Genomic DNA, 24,813 nt, shown 5'->3' with positions numbered 1-24,813 from the left:
CTTAATAGAGGTTTATAAGATGATGAGGGGGATAGATAGAGTGGATGTTCAGAGACTATCTCCTTGGGTGGATGTAGCTGTTACAAGGGGGCATAACTATAAGATTCAGGGTGGGAGATATAGGAGGGATGTCCGAGGTAGGTTCTTTACTCAGAGAGTGGTTAGGGTGTGGAATGGACTGCCTGCTGTGATAGTGGAGTCGGACACTTTAGGAACTTTCAAGCGGTTATTGGATAGGCACATGGAGCCCACCAGAATGACAGGGAGTGGGATAGCTTGATCTTGGTTTCCGTCAATGCTCGGCACAACATCGAGGACCGAAGGGCCTGTTCTGTGCTGTACTGTTCTATGTTCTATGTTCTATAATGCTCCTTTAAATCAACTTGGGACATTTTACTATGTTAAACTGCCATCCAAAGGCAAGTTGTTCATGTTTCATTTGAAGCTTTCTCAGAAATATTTATTGACTAACAATATTAAAGGTTTAAAGTATCAAAATTCAGTTCTGATTCATTTATGTATTAAGCCTCGATTTGTACCTGAGCAATTAACAGAGTTACCCAGGGTACTGCCAATCTGAGTTTGCTATCAATAAATGATCATGTGAGGTGACCCCATGCTTTAATTTCCTGTTGAAGGGTTACAGAGGCTAGCACATAACTAGAGAAAGAGAAAGGCTTTCCCAATATGCCGGTAGATTGGCCCACTACTGAAGGCCGGCTCTGGGATGTCTGAGGCACCAGAAGGATTACACTTTTCTCAGGCAGTACCTTCCAAGTTGTGGCCTCCACCACTGAGAAGGATGATCGCAACTCGAGAACACCACAAACACCGAGTTCTTCTCTTAAATCACAAACAATCCCAGCTTGGACATGCATCTATGTTAAATTCAGCATCATTGTGTCAAGACCCTAGCAGCACTGTGAGGGCACTTCCTCGCACAGACCTCAGTGGTTCAAGAAGGAGGTTCATCACAACCAGCCAAGAGGCTGCTACAGAACAGAGGCAACCTAATAACATGGCTGCTAATTTAGCCAGGTCTCAGCAGGTAACACTCTTCTTTCTGAGTCTGAAGACTTTGGGTACAAATCCCAGCCCAGAGAGATGAATGCATAAATTAGACCATAACTCTTGTGCCAGTGCAGGGTCAGTGCCACACTGTCAGAGGGTCAGTACTGAGGGAGTGCTGCACTGTCAGAGGGTCAGTACTGAGGGAGTACTGCACTGTCAGAGGGTCAGTACTCAGGGAGTGCTGCACTGTCAGAGGGTCAGTACTGAGGGAGTGCTGCACTGTCAGAGGGTCATACTGAGGGAGTGTTAGACTGTCAGTGGGTCAGTACTCAGGGAGTGCTGGACTGTCAGAGGGTCAGTACTGAGGGAGTGCTGCACTGTCAGAGGGGCAGTACTGAGGGAGTACTGCACTGTACTGAGGGAGTGCTGCACTGTCAGAGGGGCAGTACTGAGGGAGCGCTGCACTGTCAGAGGGTCAGTACTCAGGGAGTGCTGCACTGTCAGAGGGTCAGTACTCAGGGAGTGCTGCACTGTCAGAGGGTCAGTACTGAGGGAGTGCCGCACTGTCAGAGGGTCAGTACTGAGGGAGCGCTGCACTGTCAGAGGGCCAGTACTGAGGGAGTGCTGCACTGTCAGAGGGTCAGTACTGAGGGAGTGCCGCACTGTCAGAGGGTCAGCACTGAGGGAGTGCTGCACTGTCAGAGGGGCAGTACTGAGGGAGTGCTGCACTGTCAGAGGGTCAGTACTGAGGGAGTGCTGCACTGTCAGAGGGTCAGTACTGAGGGAGTGCTGCACTGTCAGAGGGTCAGTACTGAGGGAGTGCTGCACTGTCAGAGGGTCAGTACTCAGGGAGTGCTGCACTGTCAGAGGGTCAGTACTGAGGGAGTGCGGCACTGTCAGAGGGTCAGTACTGAGGGAGTGCTGCACTGTCAGAGGGGCAGTACTGAGGGAGTGCTGCACTGTCAGAGGGTCAGTACAGAGGGAGTGCTGCACTGTCAGAGGGTCAGTACTGAGGGAGTGCTGCACTGTCAGAGGGGCAGTACTGAGGGAGTGCTGCACTGTCAGAGGGTCAGTACTGAGGGAGTGCTGCACTGTCAGAGGGTCAGTACTGAGGAAGTGCTGCACTGTCAGAGGGTCAGTACTGAGGGAGTGCTGCACTGTCAGAGGGTCAGTACTGAGGGAGTGCTGCACTGTCAGAGGGGCAGTACTGAGGGAGTACTGCACTGTCAGAGGGTCAGTACTGAGGGGGTGCTGCACTGTCAGAGGGTCAGTACTGAGGGAGTGCTGCACTGTCAGAGGGTCAGTACTGAGGGAGTGCTGCACTGTCAGAGGGTCAGGACTGAGGGAGTGCAGCACTGTGAGAGGGTCAGTACTGAGGGAGTGCTGCACTGTCAGAGGGTCAGTACTGAGGGAGTGCTGCACTGTCAGAGGGTCAGTACTGAGGGAGAGCCGCACTGTCAGAGGGTCAGTACTGAGGGAGTGCTGCACTGTCAGAGGTTCAGTACTGAGGGAGTGCTGCACTGTCAGAGGGTCAGTACTGAGGGAGTGCTGCACTGTCAGAGGGTCAGTACTGAGGGAGTGCTGCACTGTCAGAGGTTCCACCCTTTGGATGAGACGCTAAACTGATGCCCAGTCTTACATGGATGTAAAGGATCCAATGGCAACGGTTTGAAGAGGAAGAGGGGAGTTCTCCTGGTGTCCTTGACCAATATTTATCCCTCAACCAACATCATTAAAAATAGATTATCTTGTCATCAACATGTTGCATTTTTGAGGATCTTGCTGGTTGCTATGTACCGCATTTACTACATTATTATACAATAGTGGCCTTATTGTCACTCATGAACACCTTTAATTCTTCCCCTGGGAGTCATCATTGAGCTTCAAGGCTCCAGAAGACACCTTCTGAGGAAGACCCCAAAATGGTGAGGCTCCATGAGGCAGCAAATTGAGCCGTAATGGATCGGTCACTGCTCCTCACTTGTCCTCTGCTCTCCCCTTCAATTCTGACATTACTCCATTGTCAATGAGGAAGCGATGACTGACCTTCAACGGAAATGATGGCAGATGAATTCACGCAGCCCTTGGAGTTACAGGCGAAGCACTTGTACAGGCCGGAGTCCTCCTCTTGCACTCGCTGGATGGTCAGTGTTTGATTCTGCTCAGTAAGGATGACCCCTTGATACAAATACACGTTGTGTGAGATAGGTTATGTCCTCCCTCCTCCACTTCCCTGCAATCACCTGCACATTCCCGTTTTCAGCTCCGCTTTCCTGAACACCCGCCCTGGGCCTTCTATTAGTAGTGTCGTCCAGCTCATCATTGTTCCTGTGTGAGTCTGGATTGCAGGCTATTCAATCACAGGAGGCAACCGACAGAGCCAATGGGCGGGATTCTGTGATCCTCAGGCTAGATGTTGACACTAAGTGTCAACACGGCGTCAGGATCAGCAACTCTGGCCCCGAAAGGTTCACGCCGCTCCAGCTGCTGATCCCGGTGTGAACTGGGCGCTGCAGGATCCGCGTATACGCAATGGCACCGGCGCCAACGCGCACATGCTCACTGGCACCAACGCACGCCTGCACAGTGGCTTCCATACCACTACAGGGGCTGGCGCGGAAGAAAGGAGTCCCCCAGCCAGTGAGGCCGGCCCGCCAATTGGTGGGCCCCGATCGCAGGCCAGGCCACATCGGAGGTCCCCCCTCCCCGGAGGCAGACCCCCCCTTACCCCCACAGGCCGCCCCACCCCCGAACCTTCCACGAGAATCGGCCGGCCGGCCGAATAGAGCGGCCCCCGACCGACGCCACGCCAACCACGCCGGTGCCAACGGCGTCAGGGCTGAGAGAATCCCGCCCAATCTGTCTGCAGGCAACACCCACTCACTCATGTGTGTAGCACAGGAGGAGACCATTCAGCCCATCCTGCCTGAGGCAGCTCTGCGGCAGAGTAATCTAATTCGTCCCACACCCCAGCTCTTTCCCCAGTGGCCTGTACAATTTCTCCTTCAAATATTCATTCAGCCCTGATACATTCCTTCAACGTGCAAAAGTGCAAACAGAGCCAGTCAACTGTGGCTGAGAAAGGAAGTTGAGGATAATATAAGATTAAAAGATAGGGATTATAAGGTTGCCAGAAAGAGGAGTAAACTTGAGGATTGGGAGGTTTTTATTACAGCAAAGGAAAATGAGAAAGACAGGGAGAACAGAATATTAATGCAATCTAACAAAAAAAAGCATAAAAAGGCACTGTAAAAGCTTCTATTGGTAAAAAGGAAGCATTTAAGTGAGTTCGTTATAGGCAAAGTCAGGAGTTTTTATTTTTAAAAAATAAATTTAGTGTACCTAATTAATTTTTTCCAATTAGGGGCAATTTAGCGTGGCCAATCCACCTAGCCTGTACATCTTTGGGTTGTGGGGACGAAACCCACGCAGACACGGGGAGAATGTGCAAACTCCACACGGACAGTGACCCAGAGTCAGGATCGAACCTGGGACCTCGGCGCCGTGAGACTGCAGTGCTAACCACTGTGCCACCGTTCCGCCCTGTCAGGAATAGGGAACAGAGAAATGACGGAGAAGCTAAAAGATTACTTTGTATTTGTTTTTACTAAGATGCAGGAAATTCCCCAGATTTAGAGATTCAGAGAGATGGGGGTGATATTCGGTTTGAACATAGACCAGATCATGTTATACCTTAGAATATAGAACTTACAGTGCAGAAGGAGGCCATTCGGCCCATCGAGTCTGCACCGACCCACTTCAGCCCTCACTTCCACCCTATCCCCCTAACCCAATAACCCCTCCTAACCTTTTTTGGGGCACTAAGGGCAATTTATCATGGCCAATCCACCTAACCCTGCACGTCTTTGAGCTGTGGGAGGAAACCGGAGCACCCGGAGGAAACCCACGCAGACACGGGGAGAACGTGCAGACTCCACACAGACAGTGACCCTGCAGGGAATCGAACCTGGGACCCTGGCACTGTGAAGCCACAGTGCTAACCACGATGCTACCAGGCTGCCCACTGGCAGTGGCCAATGAAATGGCCAAAAGGCTGTACTCTGCCTGGTAACAGGTGGTTTTTGGATCTCATCTCAGTGGAATGATTTTCAGAGTCCTAAAGAGCTGACTTTGACCCTGGGAGAACAGGGGCACGGATTCTCTCTCTCTCCTCCGGGTTTTCTTCAAAAAGGCTGGGAGTGTTATATTTCTGGAACTGCAGAGAACCTGAATGAATGAATCTACAGGAAAACCATTACAGGCTGCAAGCAAAGATCGGGACCTTCACTCTCTCTTCAGAAGGGCTGTGAGTGCTGTATTTCTGAAATTACAGAGACCTGAATGAATCTACAGTAAAGCCTCGGACTGAAAGTAGAGTTGAAGAAGAGTAAGGTGCTGGAGACAACTACCTGAAACAAAGACTCTTTTTCAATTTTACCCCTGTCTTCCCCTCTGTGTTTGTCAGTCTTTTGTGTGTGTATGTGTAGAGGGTGTGTGTGTGTGTAGTGGGTGTGTGTGTAGAGGGTGTGTGTGTAGAGGGTGTGTGTGTGTGTAGAGGGTGTGCGTGTGTGTGTGTAGAGGGTGTGTGTGTGTGTGTAGAGGGTGTGTGTGTGTAGAGGGTGTGCGTGTGTGTGTAGAGGGTGTGTGTGTGTGTGTGTAGAGGGTGTGTGTGTAGAGGGTGTGTGTGTGTGTAGAGGGTGTGTGTGTGTGTGTAGAGGGTGTGTGTGTGTGTGTAGAGGGTGTGTGTGTGTGTGTAGAGGGTGTGTGTGTGTGTGTAGAGAGTGTGTGTGTGTGTGTAGAGGGTGTGTGTGTGTGTGTAGAGGGTGTGTGTGTGTGTGTGTAGAGGGTGTGTGTGTGTGTGTAGAGGGTGTGCGTGTGTGTGTAGAGGGTGTGTGTGTAGAGGGTGTGTGTGTGTGTGTAGAGGGTGTGTGTGTGTGTGTAGAGGGTGTGTGTGTAGAGGGTGTGCGTGTGTGTGTGTATAGAGGGTGTGTGTGTAGAGGGTGTGTGTGCATGTGTGTGTGTGAGTGTGTAGAGGGTGTGTGTGTGTGTAGTGGGTGTGTGTGTAGAGGGTGTGCGTGTGTGTGTGTATAGAGGGTGTGTGTGTAGAGGGTGTGCGTGTGTGTGTGTATAGAGGGTGTGTGTGTAGAGGGTGTGCGTGTGTGTGTGTATAGAGGGTGTGTGTGTAGAGGGTGTGTGTGCATGTGTGTGTGTGAGTGTGTAGAGGGTGTGTGTGTGTGTGTAGAGGGTGTGTGTGTGTGTAGTGGGTGTGTGTGTAGTGGGTGTGTGTGTAGAGGGTGTGTGTGGTGAGGGTGTGTGTGTGTGTAGAGGGTGTGCGTGTGTGTGTGTAGAGGGTGTGTGTGTGTGTAGTGGGTGTGTGTGTAGAGGGTGTGTGTGTAGAGGGTGTGTGTGTGTGTAGAGGGTGTGCGTGTGTGTGTGTAGAGGGTGTGTGTGTGTGTAGTGGGTGTGGTGTAGAGGGTGTGTGTGTGTGTAGTGGGTGTGTGTGTAGTGGGTGTGTGTGTAGAGGGTGTGTGTGTGTGTAGTGGGTGTGTGTGTAGAGGGTGTGGTGTAGAGGGTGTGTGTGTGTGTAGGGGTGTGCGTGTGTGTGTGTAGAGGGTGTGTGTGTTGAGGGTGTGTGTGTAGAGGGTGTGTGTGTGTGTGTAGAGGGTGTGCGTGTGTGTGTAGAGGGTGTGTGTGTGTGTAGAGGGTGTGTGTGTAGAGGTGTGGTGTGTGTGTGTAGAGGGTGGTGTGTGTAGGGTGTGTGTTTGTGTGTAGAGGGTGTGGTGTGTGTGTAGAGGGTGTGTGTGTTGAGGTGTGTGTGTAGAGGGTGTGTGGTGTGTAGTAGGGTGTGTGTGTGTGTGTGTAGAGTGTGGGGTGTGTGTGTAGAGGGTGTGCGTGTGTGTGTAGAGGGTGTGTGGTGTGTGTGTAGAGGGTTGTGTGTGTGTGAGGGTGTGTGTGTTGAGGGTGTGTGTGTAGAGGGTGTGTGTGTGTGTAGAGGGTGTGCGGGTGTGTGTAGAGGGTGTGTGGTAGAGGGTGTGTGTGTGTGTAGAGGGTGTGTGTGTGTAGAGGATGTGTGTGTAGAGGATTTGCTAGGTGTTAGGTGTGTGTGTGTGTAGAGGGTGTGTGTGGGGTGTGTGTGTGTGTGTGTGTAGAGGTGTGTGTGTGTGTAGAGGGTGTGTGGGGTGTGTGGGGTGTGTGTGTGTGTGGGGTGGGTGTGTGTAGAGGGTGTGTGTGTAGAGGGTGTGTGTGTAGAGGGTGTGTGTGTAGGGTGTGTGTGTAGAGGGGTGTGGGTAGAGTGTGTGTGTAGAGGGTTGTGTGTGGGTGTGTGTAGAGGGTGTGTGTGTGTGTGTAGAGGGTGTGTGTGTGTGTGGGTGTGCGTGTGTGTAGAGGGTGTGTGTGTAGAGGGTGTGTGTAGAGGTGTGTGTAGAGGTGTGTGTGTGTGTAGAGGGTGTGTGTGTAGAGGGTGTGTGTGTAGAGGGTGTGTGTAGAGGGTGGTGTGTAGAGGGTGTGTGTGTAGAGGGTGTGTGGGGTGTGTAGAGGGTGTGTGTGTAGAGGGTGTGTGTGTGTGTGTAGAGGGTGTGTGTGTGTGTGTAGAGGGTGTGTGTGTAGAGGGTGTGTGTGTAGAGGGTGTGTGTGTAGAGGGTGTGTGTGTAGAGGGTGTGTGTGTAGAGGGTGTGTGTAGAGGGTGTGTGTGTGTGTGTAGAGGGTGTGTGTGTGTGTGTAGAGTGTGTGTGGTGTAGAGGGTGTGCGTGTGTGTAGGGTGTGTGTGTAGAGGTGGTGTGTAGAGTGTGTGTGTAGAGGGTGTGTGTGTGTGTAGAGGGTGTGTGTGTAGAGGGTGTGTGAGAGGTGTGTGTGTAGAGGGTGTGTGTGTAGAGGGTGTGTGTGTAGAGGGTGTGTGTGTAGAGGGTGTGTGTGTAGAGGGTGTGTGTGTAGAGGGTGTGTGTGTGTGTGTGTAGAGGGTGTGTGTGTGTGTGTGTGTGTAGAGGGTGTGTGTGTGTGTAGAGGGTGTGTGTGTGTGTAGAGGGTGTGTGTGTGTGTGTGTGTAGAGGGTGTGTGTGTGTGTAGAGGGTGTGTGTGTGTGTGTGTGTGTAGAGGGTGTGTGTGTGTGTGTGTGTGTGTGTTGAGGGTGTGTGTGTAGAGGGTGTGCGTGTGTGTGTGTAGAGGGTGTGTGTGTGTGTGTGTGTGTAGAGGGTGTGTGTGTGTGTAGAGGGTGTGTGTGTGTGTGTGTGGTAGAGGGTGTGTGTGTGTGTGTGTGTGTGTGTGTTGAGGGTGTGTGTGTAGAGGGTGTGCGTGTGTGTGTGTAGAGGGTGTGGTGTGTGTGTGTGTAGAGGGTGTGTGTGTAGAGGGTGTGTGTGTGTGTGTGTGTGTAGAGGGTGTGTGTGTGTGTAGAGGGTGTGTGTGTAGAGGGTGTGTGTGTGTGGTGTAGAGGGTGTGTGTGTGCGTGTGGTGGTGTAGCGGGTGTGTGGTGTGTGTGTGTGTAGAGGGTGTGTGTGTAGAGGGGTGTGTGTGTGGGTGTGTGTGTAGGAGGGTGTGTGTGTAGAGGGTGTGTGTGTAGAGGGTGTGTGTGTAGAGGGTGTGTGTGTGTGTGTGTGTGTGTAGAGGGTGTGTGTGTAGAGGGTGTGTGTGGTGTGGTGTGTGTGTAGAGGGTGTGTGTGTAGAGGGTGGTGGTGTAGAGGGTGTGTGTGTGTGTGTGTGTGTGTTAGAGGGTGTGTGTGTGTGTGTGGTGTGTAGAGGGTGTGTGTGTGTGTGTGTGTAGAGGGGTGTGTGTGTGTGTGTGTGTAAGGGTGTGTGTGTAGAGGGTGTGTGTGTGTGTGTGTGTAGAGGGTGTGTGTGTGAGGGTGTGTGTGTGTGTGTGTGTAGAGGGTGTGTGTGTAGAGGGGTGTGTGTGTGGAGGGTGTGTGTGTAGAGGGTGTGTGTGTAGAGGGTGTGTGTGTAGAGGGTGTGTGTGTAGAGGGTGTGTGTGTGGAGGGTGTGTGTGTAGAGGGTGTGTGTGTAGAGGGTGTGTGTGTGGAGGGTGTGTGTGTAGAGGGTGTGTGTGTAGAGGGTGTGTGTGTAGAGGGTGTGTGTGTAGAGGGTGTGTGTGTGGAGGGTGTGTGTGTAGAGGGTGTGTGTGTGTGTAGTGGGTGTGTGTGGTGGGGGGTTGGGGGTGTCAAGTTAAAGTGGGGAATTAAGAATTAGTTAATAGTTAACCAGTTGTATTTGCTGCATATTTCATTATAGTTCTTGTTATTAATAAAAAGTAATTGTGTTTACATTCACAAACCTGGGGCGGGATTCTACCCTACCCGGCGGGGCGGGGGGTCCCGGCGTAGCAGAGTGGTGCCAGCCACTCCGGCGTTGGGCCTCCCCAAAGGTGCAGAATTCTCCGCACATTTGGGGGCCAAGCCCTCACATTGAGGGGCTAGGTCCGCGCCGGAGCGGTTGGCACCACACCGACTGGCGACAAAACCGGCACCAGCGGCCTTTGACGCCTGGCGTTGGGGCTGGCCAAAGGGCCTTCGCCGGTTCACGCATGCGCCGGTGGTGACATCAGTGGGCCTGGCCACCGTGGGGGCACCCCCCGGGGTCCGATCGCCCCACACTCTCCCCAGGACCCCAGGGGCCCGCTCGCGCCGCCACCAGAGGTGGTTCAAACCTCGGCGGCGGGAGAGGCCTCCCAGCGGCGGGACTTCGGCCCATTGCAGGCCGGAGAATCGCCGCAGGGGGCTCGCCGCTCAGTGCGGCGCATTTCCCGCCCCCGCCAATTCCCGGGTGGCGGAGAATTTCTGCCACGGAGGGGGCGGGATTTTCGGCAGCCCCGGGTGATTCTCCGACCCTGCTGGGGGTCGGAGAATTTCGCCCCAGGTGACTATGATTATTGGGCAGCCGAGATCCAAAGACTTCAGGAACTTTTCTATGAATTATTGGCTAATTCACTTGTGTTGTGACTCCAGGTCAACTGGGCTTGGAATTGACCGTGCACTAGCCCAGGGTGTCGTAACAGCAACTACCCCGTCGAGCCCCCTCAGAATCTTATATGTTTCAATCAGAGCACCTCTTATTCGACTAAACCCCAATGAGTATTGTCCAACCTTTCCTCATGAGGCAAACCCCTTCATCCCAGAAATCGTCCTTGTGAATCTCCTCTGGACAGCTTCACTGTAAGTATATACTTCCTTAAATAAGTAGACCAGAACTGTATGTTGTACTCTAGGTGTGGTCTCACTTATGCCCTGTACAGTTGTAGAAAGACTTCCATACTTTTCACCCCCTTTGTAATAAAAGTCAGCCTTCCTAATCACTTGTTGCATGGGCCTGCATGTTAACCTTCACGTACGAGGCCTCTCAGATCACTCTGCACCGCGTCATTCTGTCGCCTGTCTCCATTTGAAGTCTGCCCTTAGGATCTTACCTGAGATCGCATGGAGTGGTTGTTCATCTTTGAACCAGATGACGCTGGGCTGGGGTGTGCCACTTGCTCTGCAGTTCATATGGATGGAGTCACTGACGTTGACCGTGACATCGGTCAGGTTGACGAGCAGTTTCGGCCTCTCCTGAGCTGCAGGAAGGTTTAGAGCTTAGAATCAGGCAAAACCTGTACAGTGTAACCTCGTGCTCAAGCACACACATGGCTCCAAAGATTCCAACATGCTTCCACTCATAGCACATATTTTTAAAAATTCATCCATGGGACGAGAGCGTCACTGGCTAGGCCAGCATTTATTACCCATTACTAACTGCCCTTTGCAGTGTTTCTCTGACTGCAAGGGAGTTTTCGTTGTCAAATTTATTTCTTGGGACTGCCAACATTGACCATGTGTATCTGAAAGCATTGGTGAACCACATCGGGCGGAGCTTAAATTGTGCATAGGTCAGATTGGGAGAGAGAGCAAGTTCTCTACCCTGAAGGACATGAGTGAAATGGTTGTTAATAACAGTGCCCATAATGTAGGGGGAATTTTACTCTGCATTATGTTTTACCTGCCCTGTGACTGTTCCGAGATCGTGTAGGGGGAGCAATTGATCTGTATTCAACCAGTGCTGCCCTTGGAGTCTGCACTCTTCCATCAAACACTTGCAGGATCAGGCTCCAGCTGCCTTTGCAAATGGATGTAAATTATCCTTGTGTTGTTCCTTGTGTCTTAATAAAGCTCGTAGTCTCAAAGTTGGAGTAGATGCTTTATCGTGAGTTTGTTCTGTCTTCAGAGCTTAACTTACAGCTACCTCAAATGCTGCCTGCCTGTGTCTTGCTCCCTGTGTCTTGCTACCAGTTCTCCCTTCTGTGAAGTGTCCCCTCACTTCCTGTTCCTCTGCATTTATAGCTCTCCCGTGCTCCCTCTAGTTCTTGCTCAGTTGTATTGCATCTACACAGATCTACAATCACCACAATCCTGAGGCACTATTTTAAGAAAAGCAGGACCCTTCTCCCCAGTGTATTTGTCAGATACTTGTCCCTCAACCATTATCACAAAGGGAGATTATCTTGTCTATATTACATTGTTATTTGTGGGATTAAATTGACTGTCATGCGTCCCTCCGTTACAACACTTTGAAAGTACTTAATTGGCTGTGCTCTATGCAAAGTCCTGAGGGGCAAAATAAATTCAAATTATTTCTGCAAGTTAGTCCATTTTATAAGGATGCACCATTTGTACTAGATGGTCACCTTCGTTCTTTATGTTTAGAGCACTCACCTCGCACTAAGATGTATTTCCTGTGGCAGTGTTTCTCCTCGGTTTTCTTATTCTGTACCTCGCACACGTAATCTCCCTCGTCGTTGAGAGTAATGCTCGGGATCTGAAGCTCAAGCGCCACGCCTTTCATCTGTGAGTCCAGCATCATCACTCCCTGCATCTCCTTGGCAAAGAGATGCATGCTCTTACACTCCAGGACTGGGGGGTCTCCAAGCTCCCCTTCGAGGGCACTGGGCAGGAGCCGGTACCACCGCAGGTTCTCATACGTGTAGTTGTCTGCATTGCAACGTAGCTTCATGTTCTCCCCTTCCACCGGGTTCTCCGAAGGCTGTAGGTCGATTCCAAACCCTTCTGGGATGCCTAGTGGGAAAGGGGGCAAGTTAATTTAACTCCTTGATTGAATCCATATTAGTCACTTTTGCCACCAAAGCCCCTCGGGGAAATAGATGAATTTTCCTTTGAGAATCCTGAATAAGGAAGTGACGTCTGTTTCCCCTGGCAGTAACCAGTGAACGGTTTAGTTAACAAAAGACCCAGGGAGGGAGAAAAGGGGAATCTTCATTTTAATGTCGGGAGTTATGATGATCTGGAATGCACTGCTGGAGAAGCCAGTGGAAGTGGATTCAATGCGGGGAGGTTGTGGCAGTGACGCAGTGATATCTTCACTTGAGTAGTAATCCAGAGACCCAGGAATCCGGGTTCGAATCCCGGGGGGTGAAATTTGAATTTAAAAAAAAATCTGGAATTGAAAGTCTAATGATAAAAACGATTGTCGTAAAAACCCATCTGGTTCACGAATGCCCTTTGGGGAAGGAAATCTGCCAACCTCACCATGTCTGGCCTGCACATGAGGCCTACATGTGACTCCAGATCCACAGCAATGTGGTTGACTCTTAATGGCCGTCTGGTCCAGCAAGCTACTCAGTTCAAGGGCAATTGGGGGGGGGGGGGTCGGGCAATAAATGCTGACCCAGCTCCACTTTCCAATCAGCAAGACTGTCTGGAGTGGGGTTTGAACCCCGAACCCTCTGATCGGAGGCGGGGATACCAGCAATTAGCCTGGAGTCTCAGATCATATGAAATAGGTGCAGGCGAAGGCCATTCAGTCCCTTGAGCCTTTGATTGTGGCCTTACCTCCACTTTCCTGTCTGCCCCTGCCATGACCCCTGTTTAAAATGTAAGTGATGCCTTCCCAATCTGCTCTCACCCAACATCGGTGAGTAGCCACCAGAAGCACCAGGCATATCTGATTTGTTTTCCTTTGACAGCCCAGTGGCTAAACCACTGCGCTACCATACCCACCTCAGCTTCAACTCCACAAACGTTGGTGCAGTTACAAATCTGGGCCACTGGGTGGGGGGGGGGGGGTTGTGCTTGCTTGATCCTTTGCAATATTTCTGTGCTTGGTCAGTGTGTGCCCCCCCCCCCCCCCCCCCCCCCCCCCCACCTTACTTCGATTTACATCAGTCATGTTCTGTTACTCACTCGTCACATAGAAATAGATGACCCGGTCATCGCGTCCGACCTTATTGAAAGCGGAACATTTGTACATGACGGAGATATTTGCAGCGAGGATCACCAGCTTGCTGACCGTCTGCCAGAGGAGGAAGAGAAAAGAGTCAGAGGAGTGGTGAGCGGGCACCCGAAGCCCACGCGAGGAAGTGCTGCGTCCAGAATGAAACAGCATGAATCAGAAGGAAGCCAGTCAGCCTCTCGAATCTGTTCCGTCATCCATTCAATGAGATTATGGCTGGTCTGTAATCAAACCCCATAAACCACCGTTGCCAATATCCCTTAATACTTCTGGTTAACAACATTTTTTATCAAACTCAGATTTAAATTAATAACTGACCGAACCTTAACTGTCATTTGCAGGAGACGATTCCAAACATCTACCACCCTTGAGGACTGTTTTCACACAGCGAGTGCAGCTCAGCTGAAACTCATTGCCCACAAGGGCGGTGGAAGCACAGGCGATGAATGATTTCAAAACTAAATTGAATGGACACTTGAAGGATATGCCGATAGAAAAGGGGAAAGGGGCTGATTGGTTTGCTTTAGAGAGAGCTAGCATGGACCTGATGGGTGGAATGGCCTTCTTTTGTTATGTAAATTACTCTATGACAGTGCTGGACTGCAGGAGCACTGAAATATCAGAGGGTAAATACTGAAGAGGTGCAGCACTGTCAGAGGGTCAGTACTGAGGAAGTGCTGCACTGTCAGAGGGTCAGTACTGAGGAAGTGCTGCACTGTCAGAGGGGCAGTAATGAGGGAGTGCTGCACTGTCAGAGGGGCAGTACTGAGGGAGTGCTGCACTGTCGGAGGGTCAGTACTGAGGGAGTGCTGCACTGTCAGAGGGTCAGTACTGAGGAAGTGCTGCACTGTCAGAGGGGCAGTACTGAGGGAGTGCTGCACTGTCAGAGGGGCAGTACTGAGGGAGTGCTGCACTGTCAGAGGGGCAGTACTGAGGGAGCGCTGCACTGTCAGAGAGTCAGTACTGAGGGAGCGCTGCACGGTCAGAGGGTCAGTACTGAGGGAGCGCTGCACTGTCAGAGGGTCAGTACTGAGGGAGCGCTGCACTGTCAGAGGGTCAGTACTGAGGGAGTGCTGCACTGTCAGAGGGTCAGTACTGAGGGAGTGCTGCACTGTCAGAGGGTCAGTACTGAGGGAGCGCTGCACTGTCAGAGGGTCAGTACTGAGGGAGCGCTGCACTGTCAGAGGGTCAGTACTGAGGGAGTGCTGCACTGTCAGAGGGTCAGTACTGAGGGAGTGCTGCACTGTCAGAGGGTCAGTACTGAGGGAGCGCTGCACTGTCAGAGGGTCAGTACTGAGGGAGCGCTGCACTGTCAGAGGGTCAGTACTGAGGGAGTGCTGCACTGTCAGAGGGTCAGTACTGAGGGAGTGCTGCACTGTCAGAGGGTCAGTACTGAGGGAGTGCTGCACTGTCAGAGGGTCAGTACTGAGGGAGTGCTGCACTGTCAGAGGGTCAGTACTGAGGGAGTGCTGCACTGTCAGAGAGTCAGTACTGAGGGAGTGCTGCACTGTCAGAGGGTCAGTACTGAGGGAGTGCTGCACTGTCAGAGGGTCAGTACTGAGGGAGTGCTGCACTGTCAGAGAGTTAGTACTGAGGGAGTGCTGCACTGTCAGAGAGTCAGTACTGAGGGAGTGCCGCACTGTCAGAGGGTCAGTACTGAGGGAGTGCCGCACTGTCAGAGGGTCAGTACCGAGGGAGTGCTGCACTGTCATTGGGACAGTACTGAGGGAGTGCTGCACTGTCAGAGAGTCAGTATTGAGGGAGTGCCGCACTGTCAGAGGGTCAGTACTGAGGGAGTGCTGCACTGTCAGAGGGTCAGTACTGAGGGAGTGCTGCACTGTCAGAGGGTCAGTACTGAGGGAGTGGCGCACTGTCAGAGAGTCAGTACTGAGGGAGTGCTGCACTGTCAGAGGGTCAGTACTGAGGGAGTGCTGCACTGTCAGTGGGTCAGTATTGAGGGAGTGCTGCACTGTCAGAGGGTCAGTACTGAGGGAGTGCTGCACTGTCAGAGGGTCAGTACTGAGGGGGTGCTGCACTGTTGGAGGGACAGTACTGAGGGCGTGCTGAACTGTTGGAGGGACTGTATTGAGTGAGCGCTGCACTGTCAGAGGGATAGTACTGAGGGAGTGCTGTTCTGTTGAAGGGACAGTACTGAGGGAGTGCTGCACTGTCAGAGGGTCAGTACTGAGGGAGTGCTGCACTGTTGGAGGGACAGTACTGAGGGAGTGCTGCACTGTCAGAGGGTCAGTACTGAGGGAGTGCTGCACTGTTGGAGGGACAGTACTGAGGGAGTCCTGCTCTGTTGGAGGGACAATACTGAGGGAGTGCTGCACTGTTGGAGGGACAGTACTGAGGCAGTGCTGCACTGTCAGAGGGGCAGTACTGAGGGAGTGCTGCACTGTCAGAGGGGCAGTACTGAGGGAGTGCTGCACTGTCAGAGGGGCAGTACTGAGGGAGCGCTGCACTGTCAGAGGGGCAGTACTGAGGGAGTGCTGCACTGTTGGAGGGACAGTACTGAGGGAGTGCTGCTCTGTTGGAGGGTCAGTACTGAGGGAGTGCTGCACTGTTGGAGGGACAGTACTGAGGGAGTGCCGCACTGTCAGAGGGTCAGTACTGAGGGAGTGCTGCACTGTCAGAGGGACAGTACTGAGGGAGTGCTGTTCTGTTGGAGGAACAGTACTGAGGCAGTGCTGCACTGTTGGAGGGACAGTACTGAGGGAGTGCTGCTCTGTTGGAGAGAGAGTACCGAGGGAGCACTGCACTGAACAGTAGAGGTAGGGTTATTGAATATTTTTAAGGCTGGATTAGAAGTATTTTCGATTGACAAGGAAGCCAAAGAGTGAAGGGGGTAGATGGGGAACTAGGGTTGAGGGCACAATGAGATCATCCATGATCTTATGAAATGGCGGAGCAGCCTAATGGGGCCGAGTAGCTTACTCCTGCTCCTCATGTGTATGTTTGTCAATGTTTTCAAATCCCTCCACACCCCTAACCCTCCCTATCTCTGTCATCTCCTTCAGCTCCGATTGAGTTGTCCGCATTCCTCTAATTCTGGTCTCTTTCCTCAGCCTCGATACTAATTGCTCCAAATGGTGACTGGGCCTTTAGCTCTGGACTTCCCTCCTTAAACCATTCTGTCAGACTATCTCTCCTTCTTCCTCTACGACACTCCTTAAAAGATCCCTCTTTGATTAAGCTTTTGTTCACTTACCCTATTATCTCCTTATGTGACTTAGTGTCAAATTTTGTTTGATAATGCGCCTGTGAAGTGTGATGGGATGTTCTACTACATTGAAGGCACAATATAAATACAAGTTATTGTTATTGTTGACTGGGTTAAAAAGAATACGGTTAAGTGGGTGGTTGCAAATGGCAGGCTACCTTGTTCCTCCCTTCCAGGATCTCTGTGCTTGTCTCAATGCTCTCGATCCTGTTGACAGTGTTCCCTGTTGAGATGTTCAACCAGTTTCGGCACTCGGGGGTCCTATCCCGAGGTCGACGCACCATGGTCGCTCGACGACCCCTGAGGTTGTGAGGGAAACAAGCATAAAGGTTAAAGGTGTCAGACACGAGAGGACTGAGGGCTGACCTCACAGAGGTCTTTGAAATTATGAAAGGGTTTGATAAGTGTAGATGTAGACAAGTTGTTTCCCGAAAGGGGGAGGCCAGAGAATTCTGGAGAAACATCTTTACCCAGAGAGTGATGAGAACGGAGGGTTTGCTACTGATTGGAATGTTCTCCTTAACAAGGAGTCGTTGAGGTGAATAGTAGAGAGACATTCAAGAGAGACAAGTGAACAGGAGGGAGAAGGGATTAGTCGACTATATGGAGATGAAAAAGGGTAGAAGGAGGCTCACGTGGAGTGTGAGCACCAGCTTGGGTAAGTTTCTGTGTTGTCCATTTAATTAATTTTCCAATGAAATACCCACCTGAGAGACTGGTGGAGTCAAACTTCACAGATGTCCCCTTTATGCGCTGTGGGTATTCGGTCCTAATACTGGCGAGAGGGATGGATCCTCTGAGGAGGGCAATCAGAGTAAAGTCCAATGCACCAGAGGTGGCTCAGCTTCACAGGGTTGGGGAGGAAGGATAAAGGTCAGAAAAGCAATAGTGATAAGGTAGTCTGTCGTTAATGGATCACAGTTATGATCCTGAGATGGCATGTTGCCATCTTGGTGCCAGGGTCTAGGGTGGCATTCAGTGGCTGCAGAGCCCTCTTTGGGGGGGGTGGGGGGGGGGGGGAGAAGAAGGGGCTGGAAGGGGAGGGGTGAGGGGGGGCACAAAGTAGTGTTCCATATTCCATATCGGTACCACATCGAAATCTAAAATGGCATCCAATGTGCCTGTGACAAAGGAAACATTCCCTCCTCATTCTTCTCGAGCTGTCACAGTGGATCACACCATCCTCTTCCAAAGCCTCTCCACTGCCACCCAGCTGGACTTGACTGCAGTCGCTTGGTTCTGGTCTTATCAATCTGCTCACATCTAGAGCGTCGTGTCATCAACGGCCTGGTTCCCATTGCTGCACCATTACACTTGGTATCTTCAAGGATTTATTTTTACATCTATACTCTTTCTCCGCTACGTGCTGCCCTTTGGTAACATCAACTAAAAGCTCAGCATTTTCCTATCTCCTCTGGCGACACCCAGCTCTACCTCACCACCACCTATCTCGACTCCTCCACTGAGATTGCAGCCACCGCTGACACCAAGACTGCTGGCTTCCACCTCTCTCCCATTGCCTGGCTCCACAGCTGCCTCAGCTCTTCTGCTGAAACCTTCATCCATGCCTTTCTTACTCCAGATGTGACTATTCGACCAGAGGCCACTCCCTCCCATTGTAACCTCCTCCATCCCTATCCTCCAAGACATTTGCTGAGGCATTCGCAACAATCTTCATTCAGAAGTGCCGAGTGGATGATCCATCTCGGTCTCCTCCGGAGGTCCCCAGCACCACAGATGTCAGTCTTCAGCCAATTCGATTCACCCCACGGGATATCAAGACACGGCTAAAGGCACTGGGCACTGCAAAGACTATGGGCCCTGACAATATTCCGGCAATAGCGCATTACAGGCTGAGAAGCACCTTATGATCTTTGATTATCTTAAAGGTGTTATATAAATATAAGTTGTTTTTGTTGATGGGCTGAGCACATGGAAGACACCACCACAGCTATTGGTAAAACATGCCTTCAAGAAGAGAAGGAATTCCCACGTAAAGGGTTTTCAGACAGGACAGGGTGGAATATAAAATATAATGGGGGGGGGGGGGGGTAGGGGAGTGGGCGCGGTTGTCACATTGCATTTTTAAAAATTCAAACTGTGAGGAGGGAGGATCTGTCAGAAGATTCACCAATGAGGTCACATGTGTTGAACTAAAGAATACTAAAGGGCAATCAGCTTGCTGGGAGTGTGTTATAGACGGCCAAACAGTCAGTAGGAGATAACAGGACAAATATGTCAAAAGGCAATTTGCCGTTATGGTCAGAAACAATAGAATCATAGAATCCCTACAATGCACAAGGAGGCCATTCAGCCCTTCAGGTCTCTCTGAAAGAGCACCCTACTTCAGGCCCCCACCCTATCCCCGTAACCCAATAACCCCACCTAAACTTTGGGACACTAAGGGACAATTTAGCATGGCCACTTCACCTAACCTGCACATCTTTGGACTGTGGGAGGAAACCGGAGCACCCGGAGGAAACCCACGCAGACACGGGGAGAATGCGCAAACTCCACACAGTCACCCAAGGTCGGAATTGAACCCGGGTCCCTGGCACTATGAGGCAGCAGTGCTAACCACTGTGCCACCATGCCACCCGTAATAGAATGGTGACAGTGGAGGAGTTCAACTATCCTAACAATAGCTGCGGTAAAATCTGTGTAAAAATTCTAGAAGGCACACAATTCTTCAAGTGTTTTTGGGACAGCATGCTGTTAGGTAGCAAACCCAACAACACTTTCAGTCCTGACATTGTTTTAAGGAGTGAAGCTGGGCAAGTGGAAGGGATATCAAAGGGAGAGCCTTTTGGTAATAGTGATCATAAATCAGTTAGATTTCGAGTAATTATGGAATAGGACAAAGAGAAAAAGTTTTAAATTGGGGGAAGGTTAATTTTACAAAGCTGAGATGTGAATTGGCAAAGGTAAGATAGAGACAGCTAACTGAAGGTGAATCAGTGTCAGAGCAGTGAGAGTATTCATAGAGGAGGTAGAGAATTCAGAACAGATATGTTCTCAGATACAAAGAGTGAAGGATTCACAAACCCTGAGAGTCCAAAGATCAAACAGAGTTGGGTAAGACAAAAAAGCAGATGCTTATTTCAGATATTGAGTGCTTGAGACTACAGGAAGCCTTGAGGAGCACAGAGAGGACAGGGGTGAAATTATAAAGGAAATTAGGATAGCAAAGAGAGGGCGTGAAGAAGTATTGGCAAGTAAGATCAAGAAACGCCCCAAAATATTTTGCAAATATACTAAATGCAAATGGATAATTAAGGAAAGAGTAGGGCCAAGAAGGCAACTTACGTGTTGAGGTGGAAGACGTGGGCATGAGGATTGGAAAACTGCCAGTGTAACACCTTTATTCAAAAAAGGAGGAAGACAAAAAGCAAGTAACTAGAGACCAGTTAGCTTAACTTCTGTCAATGGGAAAATGTTAGAGTCCATTATAAAGGATGTAGGAGCAGAGCATTTAGAAATACATAATATAATCAAGCAGCATCAGCATGGCTTCGTGAAATGGAACTCATGCCTGACAAATCTATTAGAATTCTTTGAGGTGGTAACGTGCAGGATAGATGAAAGGGAACCAGTAGATGTAATATACTGGGATTTCCAAAAAGCCTTTGTTAAGGTACAACACAAAACGCTATTGAGTGAGATAAGAGCTCATGATGTTGGGGGGTAATATATTAGCATGGGTAGAGGATTGGCTAATTGATAGAAGACAGATAGGTGGGATAAGAGGAGCTTTATCAGATGGCAGCCTCGAACTAGTGAATTGCCACAGGGATCCGCGCTGGGGTCACAATTATTCACAATGTATATTAATGACTTGGAAGTGAATGAAATGTTGCCAAGTTTGCCGAGGACACAAGAATAATTGGGGCGGCAAAAGGTGAGGATGACGCAAAGAGTCTACAGGGGGATGTTAACAAATTAGGTGAGTGGGCAAAAACTTGGCAGATGGAATATAATGCAGGAAAATATGAAGTTATGCACTTTGGTAGGTAGAATAAAGGAGCTGAATATTATTTAAATGGAGAAAAGCTGCAGAAAGCTGCAATGCAGAGGGAGCTGGGGCATAAATCACAAAAAGCTAACATGCAGGTTGATCAGCTGATTGGGACATTCCAACAATGGAATGTTGGTCTTTATTTCAAAGGGAATGGAATATAAAAATAGGAAGTCTTGCTAAAACTATACAAGGCACTAGTTAGACTACACCTGGAATACGATGACCAATTTTGGTCCCCTTATCTAACAGACATTGGAGGCATTCCAAAGAAGGTTCACCAGGTTGATCCTGGGTATGGAGGGATTTTATTATGAGGTGGGGTTGAGTAGATTGGACCTGTACTCATTGGAGTTTAGAAGAATGAGAGGTGACATTACTGAGATATAAAGAATTCTCAGGGGCCTGACAGAGTAAATGCTGAGAGGATGTTTCCTCTTGCGGGCGAGTCTAGGACCAGAGGGCAGAATGTCAGAGTATGGGGTCATCTAGTTAAGACGGAGATGAGGAGGAATTTCTTCCCTCAGAGGGGAGTGAATCTGTGGCATTCTTTACCGCAGAGAGCTGTAGAGGCCGGGTCGTTAAGTATGTTCAAGGCTGAGATACAGATGTTTAATAAGCAAGGGAATCGAGGATTATGGGAATAAAGCAGGGAACTGGAGTTGGGGATTATCAAAGCATGATCTCCTTGAATGGCGGAGCAGACTGGATGGGCCGAGTGGCCTACCTCTCCTACATCTTATGGTCTCTGGTCTTACGACTCTTAATGAATATTTGCACTTTTTTCACAGAATAAGGGATGATGCAGTCATTGTAGTTAAGAGGAAGAAGTGTAAAGAATTGGATTTGTTAAATGTAATGAGAGAAGGAAATATTAAGGGGTTTATCACTTCTTAAAGTAAATAATTTTCCAGGCCTGTGTGCGAAGTATCGCAGACTGCTAAAAGAAGCCAAGGAGGAGGTGGCAGAGGCTCTGACCATCATTTTCCAATCCTCTCTGGTTGCAGGCAAGGTGAAGGAATGCTGCTAACATTGTTTACAATGGAGGAAGTGATACTCCCAGTAATTCCAGGCCAATCAGCCTAACCTTGGTGTTGGTCAATTATTGAAAACCATTCTGAGGGACGGTATAAATTGTTTGGAAAGGAATACCATGAAGGGTCAGCATGAAATTGTTCAGGGGAGGTTTTGCCTGACAAACTTGACTGAGGTTTTTGAGGTGCCAACAAGGATGATGTTAGTGTGTTTGATGTATTCTGCATGCATTTCAGCGAGACCTTCGACAAGGCCCCAGATGGCAGGCTGGTGAGGAAAACAAAAGCCATTGAAATTGGAAAGTTGGATCCAAAGTTGGCTCCATGGCAGGGAGCAAAGGAATATGGGCCGGGATTCTCTGATCCTGAGGCTAAGTGTTGATGCCGTTGGAAATGCCGTCGCGTTTCCCGACGGCGTCAACACGGCCTCAGGATCAGCAATTCTGGCCCCGACAGGGGGCCAGCACGGGACTGGATCGACCCTCGCCCCTCCAGCTGCTGATCCCGATGTCACCTGGGCGCCGCGGGGTCCACACATGCGGAGTGGCACCGGCACCAACGCGCGCATGCGCAGTGGCTCCCGTCTCCGCGCCGGCCCCAACGCAACATGGCATAGGGCTACAGGGGCCGGCACGGAAGAAAGGAGGCCCCCAGCCCGAGAGGCCGGCCCGCCGATCGTTGGGCCCCAATCATGGGCCAGACCACAAAGGAGCCCCCCTCCCGCCCCGGGGTCGGACCCCCTCCCTCCCACAGGCCCCCCCGGACCCTTCCACAATGAGGTCCTGCCGGTTAGGAACAGGTTAGAACGGTGCAGGCGGGACTCGGGATTTTTGTTACGGCCGCTCGGCCCATCTTGGGCTGAGAATCGGCAGGGGGGCCGCGTAGAGCGACCCCTGACTGGCGCCGCGCCGACCATGCTCTGCAGGGAATTGCATACCGGCATCGGGGCGGCGTGGCGCGATTTGCGCCGGTTGCGGTGATTCTCCGGCCTGGCCCCGGGCTGAGAGAATCCTGCCCATGGTTGCTGAATATTTGTGTGACTGGAAAGTTGTTTCCAGTGGGGTCCTGCAGGGCTCAGTACCGGGTCCCTCGCTTCTCGTATAAGTTAAAAAATGTAAGGGGCACAATTAAGACGTTTGCAGATGATAGAAACATTGACCATATGACAAGAGAATTGTAGGCTGCAGGATGATATCAGTGGACTGGTTAGATGGGCAGAAAAATGGCAAATGGAATTTAATGTGGGCAAGTGTAAGGCAATGCATCTGGGAAGGACAAAAAAGATAGCAGAATATACAATAAATATTGAGATTCGGAGAACTTTAGAGAAACTGAAGAACTTTCAAAAGGTCTGAAGAAAAGATTGGATCGGCGGGGTCTATCTGAATATTCTTGGATGGGATGTGGGTATCGCTGGAAAAGGCCAGAATTTGTTGCCCACCCTTAACTCCCCTTGAACGGAGTAGCTTCTTCTGCCTTTACAGAGGGCAGCTGTGGATATGTGTAGTATAAAGGATTAACATATGGGATATGCTATGGAAGTAAGTTTGAAAGTTGGAGATCAAAGGCAGTGATCTCACGATTTCTACCAGTGCCACGTGCTAGTCAGAGTAGAAATACAGGATATATCGGATTAATACGTGGGTAAAGAAATGGTGCGAGGGGAAGGGTTTCAGATTCCTGGGACATTGGGACCGGTTCTGGGGAAGGTGGGACAAACTGGACGGTTGCACCTGGGCAGGACTGGGACTGATGTCCGAGGGGGAGTATTTCCTTGAGTGGTTGGGGAGGGTTTAATCTAGAATGGCAGGGGGACAGGAACCTAAGTAAGGAGTCAGAGGAGGAGGAATCAAGGTTAAGGACAAAAGACAGAAAGGGGAATAAGGAAAGTGAGAGGCAGAGAAATCAAGGGCCAGAATAAAACAGGGTCAGAGTGAAAAATAGTGGGAACGGGACAAGGAATGTTAAAAAGACAAGCCTTAAGGCTTTCGAGTGGAACATTCGCAATAAAGTGGATAAGTTGATCGTGCAAATAGATGTAAACGGATATGAGATAGTCAGGATTATGGAGATCTGGCTGAAGGTGACCTGGGATGGAAATGGAGATAAAAAGGAAAAGATGGTGAAGTTGCATTGCTGGTTAAATAGGAAATTAACGCAATAGTGAGCAATGATATTAGCTCCGAAGATGTGGAATCTGTATGGGTAGACCTGAGAAACACCAAGGGGCAGAAAAAGGTTTGGGAAAGTTGTATATATAGACCCCCAAACTGCAGTGGTGATGTTGGGAATGGCATTAAACAGGAAATTAGAGACACATGCAAGAAAGGAACATCTATAATTATGGGTGATTTTAATCTGCATATAGATTGGTCACAATACCATAGAGGATGAATTCCTGGAGTGTAAACGGGATAGTTTTCTGGACCAAAATGTGAGGAACAAACTATCAAACAGGCCATCCTAGACTGGGTATTGTGTAATGAGAAATGAATAATCTAGTTGTGTGAGACCCCTTGGGGATGAGCGACCATAATATAATATTTTTCATCAAGGTGGAGTAATGTAGTTGATTCTGAGACTAGGGTCCTGAATCTAAATAAAGGAAACTACGATGGTATGAGACCTGAGTTGACTATGATGGATTTGGAAACACTACTTAAAGGGATAACGGTGAATAGACAATGGCAAACATTCAAAGAGTGCATGGGTGAACTGAAACAATTTTTCATTCCTGTCTGGTGCAAAAGTAAAACAGGAAAGGTGGCTAAACTATTGGATTGGATTGGATTGGATTTGTTTATTGTCACGTGTACCGACGTACAGTGAAAAGTATTTTTCTGCGAGCAGCTCAACAGATCATTAAGTACATGGGAAGAAAAGGGAATAAAAGGAAATACATAATATTGCAACACATGGCTTACAAGGGTAATTAGAGATAGCAATAGATCCAAGAAGAGGCATTCAAATTGGCCAGGAAAAACAACCGACCTATGGGTTGAGAGCAGTTTGGAATTCAGCAAAAGAGACCCAAGGGATTGATTAAGAAGGGGAAAATAGAGAACGTGAGTAAGCTTGTGGGGAACATAAAAATTAACAGTTAAGGTTTCTATAGGTATGGGCTGAGAAAAAGATTAGTGAATACAAATGTAGCTTCCTTACGGTCAGAAACATTCCCAGGCAGTGCGTTCCAGACTATCATCACCCTCTGGGGAAAAGGCTTTTCCTCACATCCCCCCTAAACCTCCTGGTCCTGGCCTTGAACTTGTGTCCCCCTCGTGACTGACCCTTCAACTAAGGGGAACAGCTGATCCCTATCCACGCCC

General features: G+C 50.0%; 1 protein-coding gene across 1 annotated transcript in view; it reads right to left on the bottom strand.

The window, feature by feature from the left end:
* Nucleotides 1-24,813, bottom strand: part of flt4 (fms related receptor tyrosine kinase 4) — a 324,249-nt gene that overhangs the window by 46,640 nt on the left and 252,796 nt on the right. The window contains exons 11-15 of the mRNA XM_038796200.1: nucleotides 16,597-16,738; nucleotides 13,167-13,275; nucleotides 11,682-12,041; nucleotides 10,400-10,546; nucleotides 3,058-3,189 (exon numbers count right to left, since the gene is read on the bottom strand). Coding sequence (XP_038652128.1) covers nucleotides 3,058-3,189; nucleotides 10,400-10,546; nucleotides 11,682-12,041; nucleotides 13,167-13,275; nucleotides 16,597-16,738 — 890 coding nt within the window. The remainder of the gene's footprint in view (nucleotides 1-3,057; nucleotides 3,190-10,399; nucleotides 10,547-11,681; nucleotides 12,042-13,166; nucleotides 13,276-16,596; nucleotides 16,739-24,813) is intronic.

The sequence above is a fragment of the Scyliorhinus canicula genome, chromosome 4 (genome assembly GCF_902713615.1).
Source record: "Scyliorhinus canicula chromosome 4, sScyCan1.1, whole genome shotgun sequence".
Classification (NCBI taxonomy): domain Eukaryota; kingdom Metazoa; phylum Chordata; class Chondrichthyes; order Carcharhiniformes; family Scyliorhinidae; genus Scyliorhinus; species Scyliorhinus canicula.
Note: the sequence above shows the minus strand (reverse complement) of the source record. Positions and strands in the feature narration are given on the sequence as shown.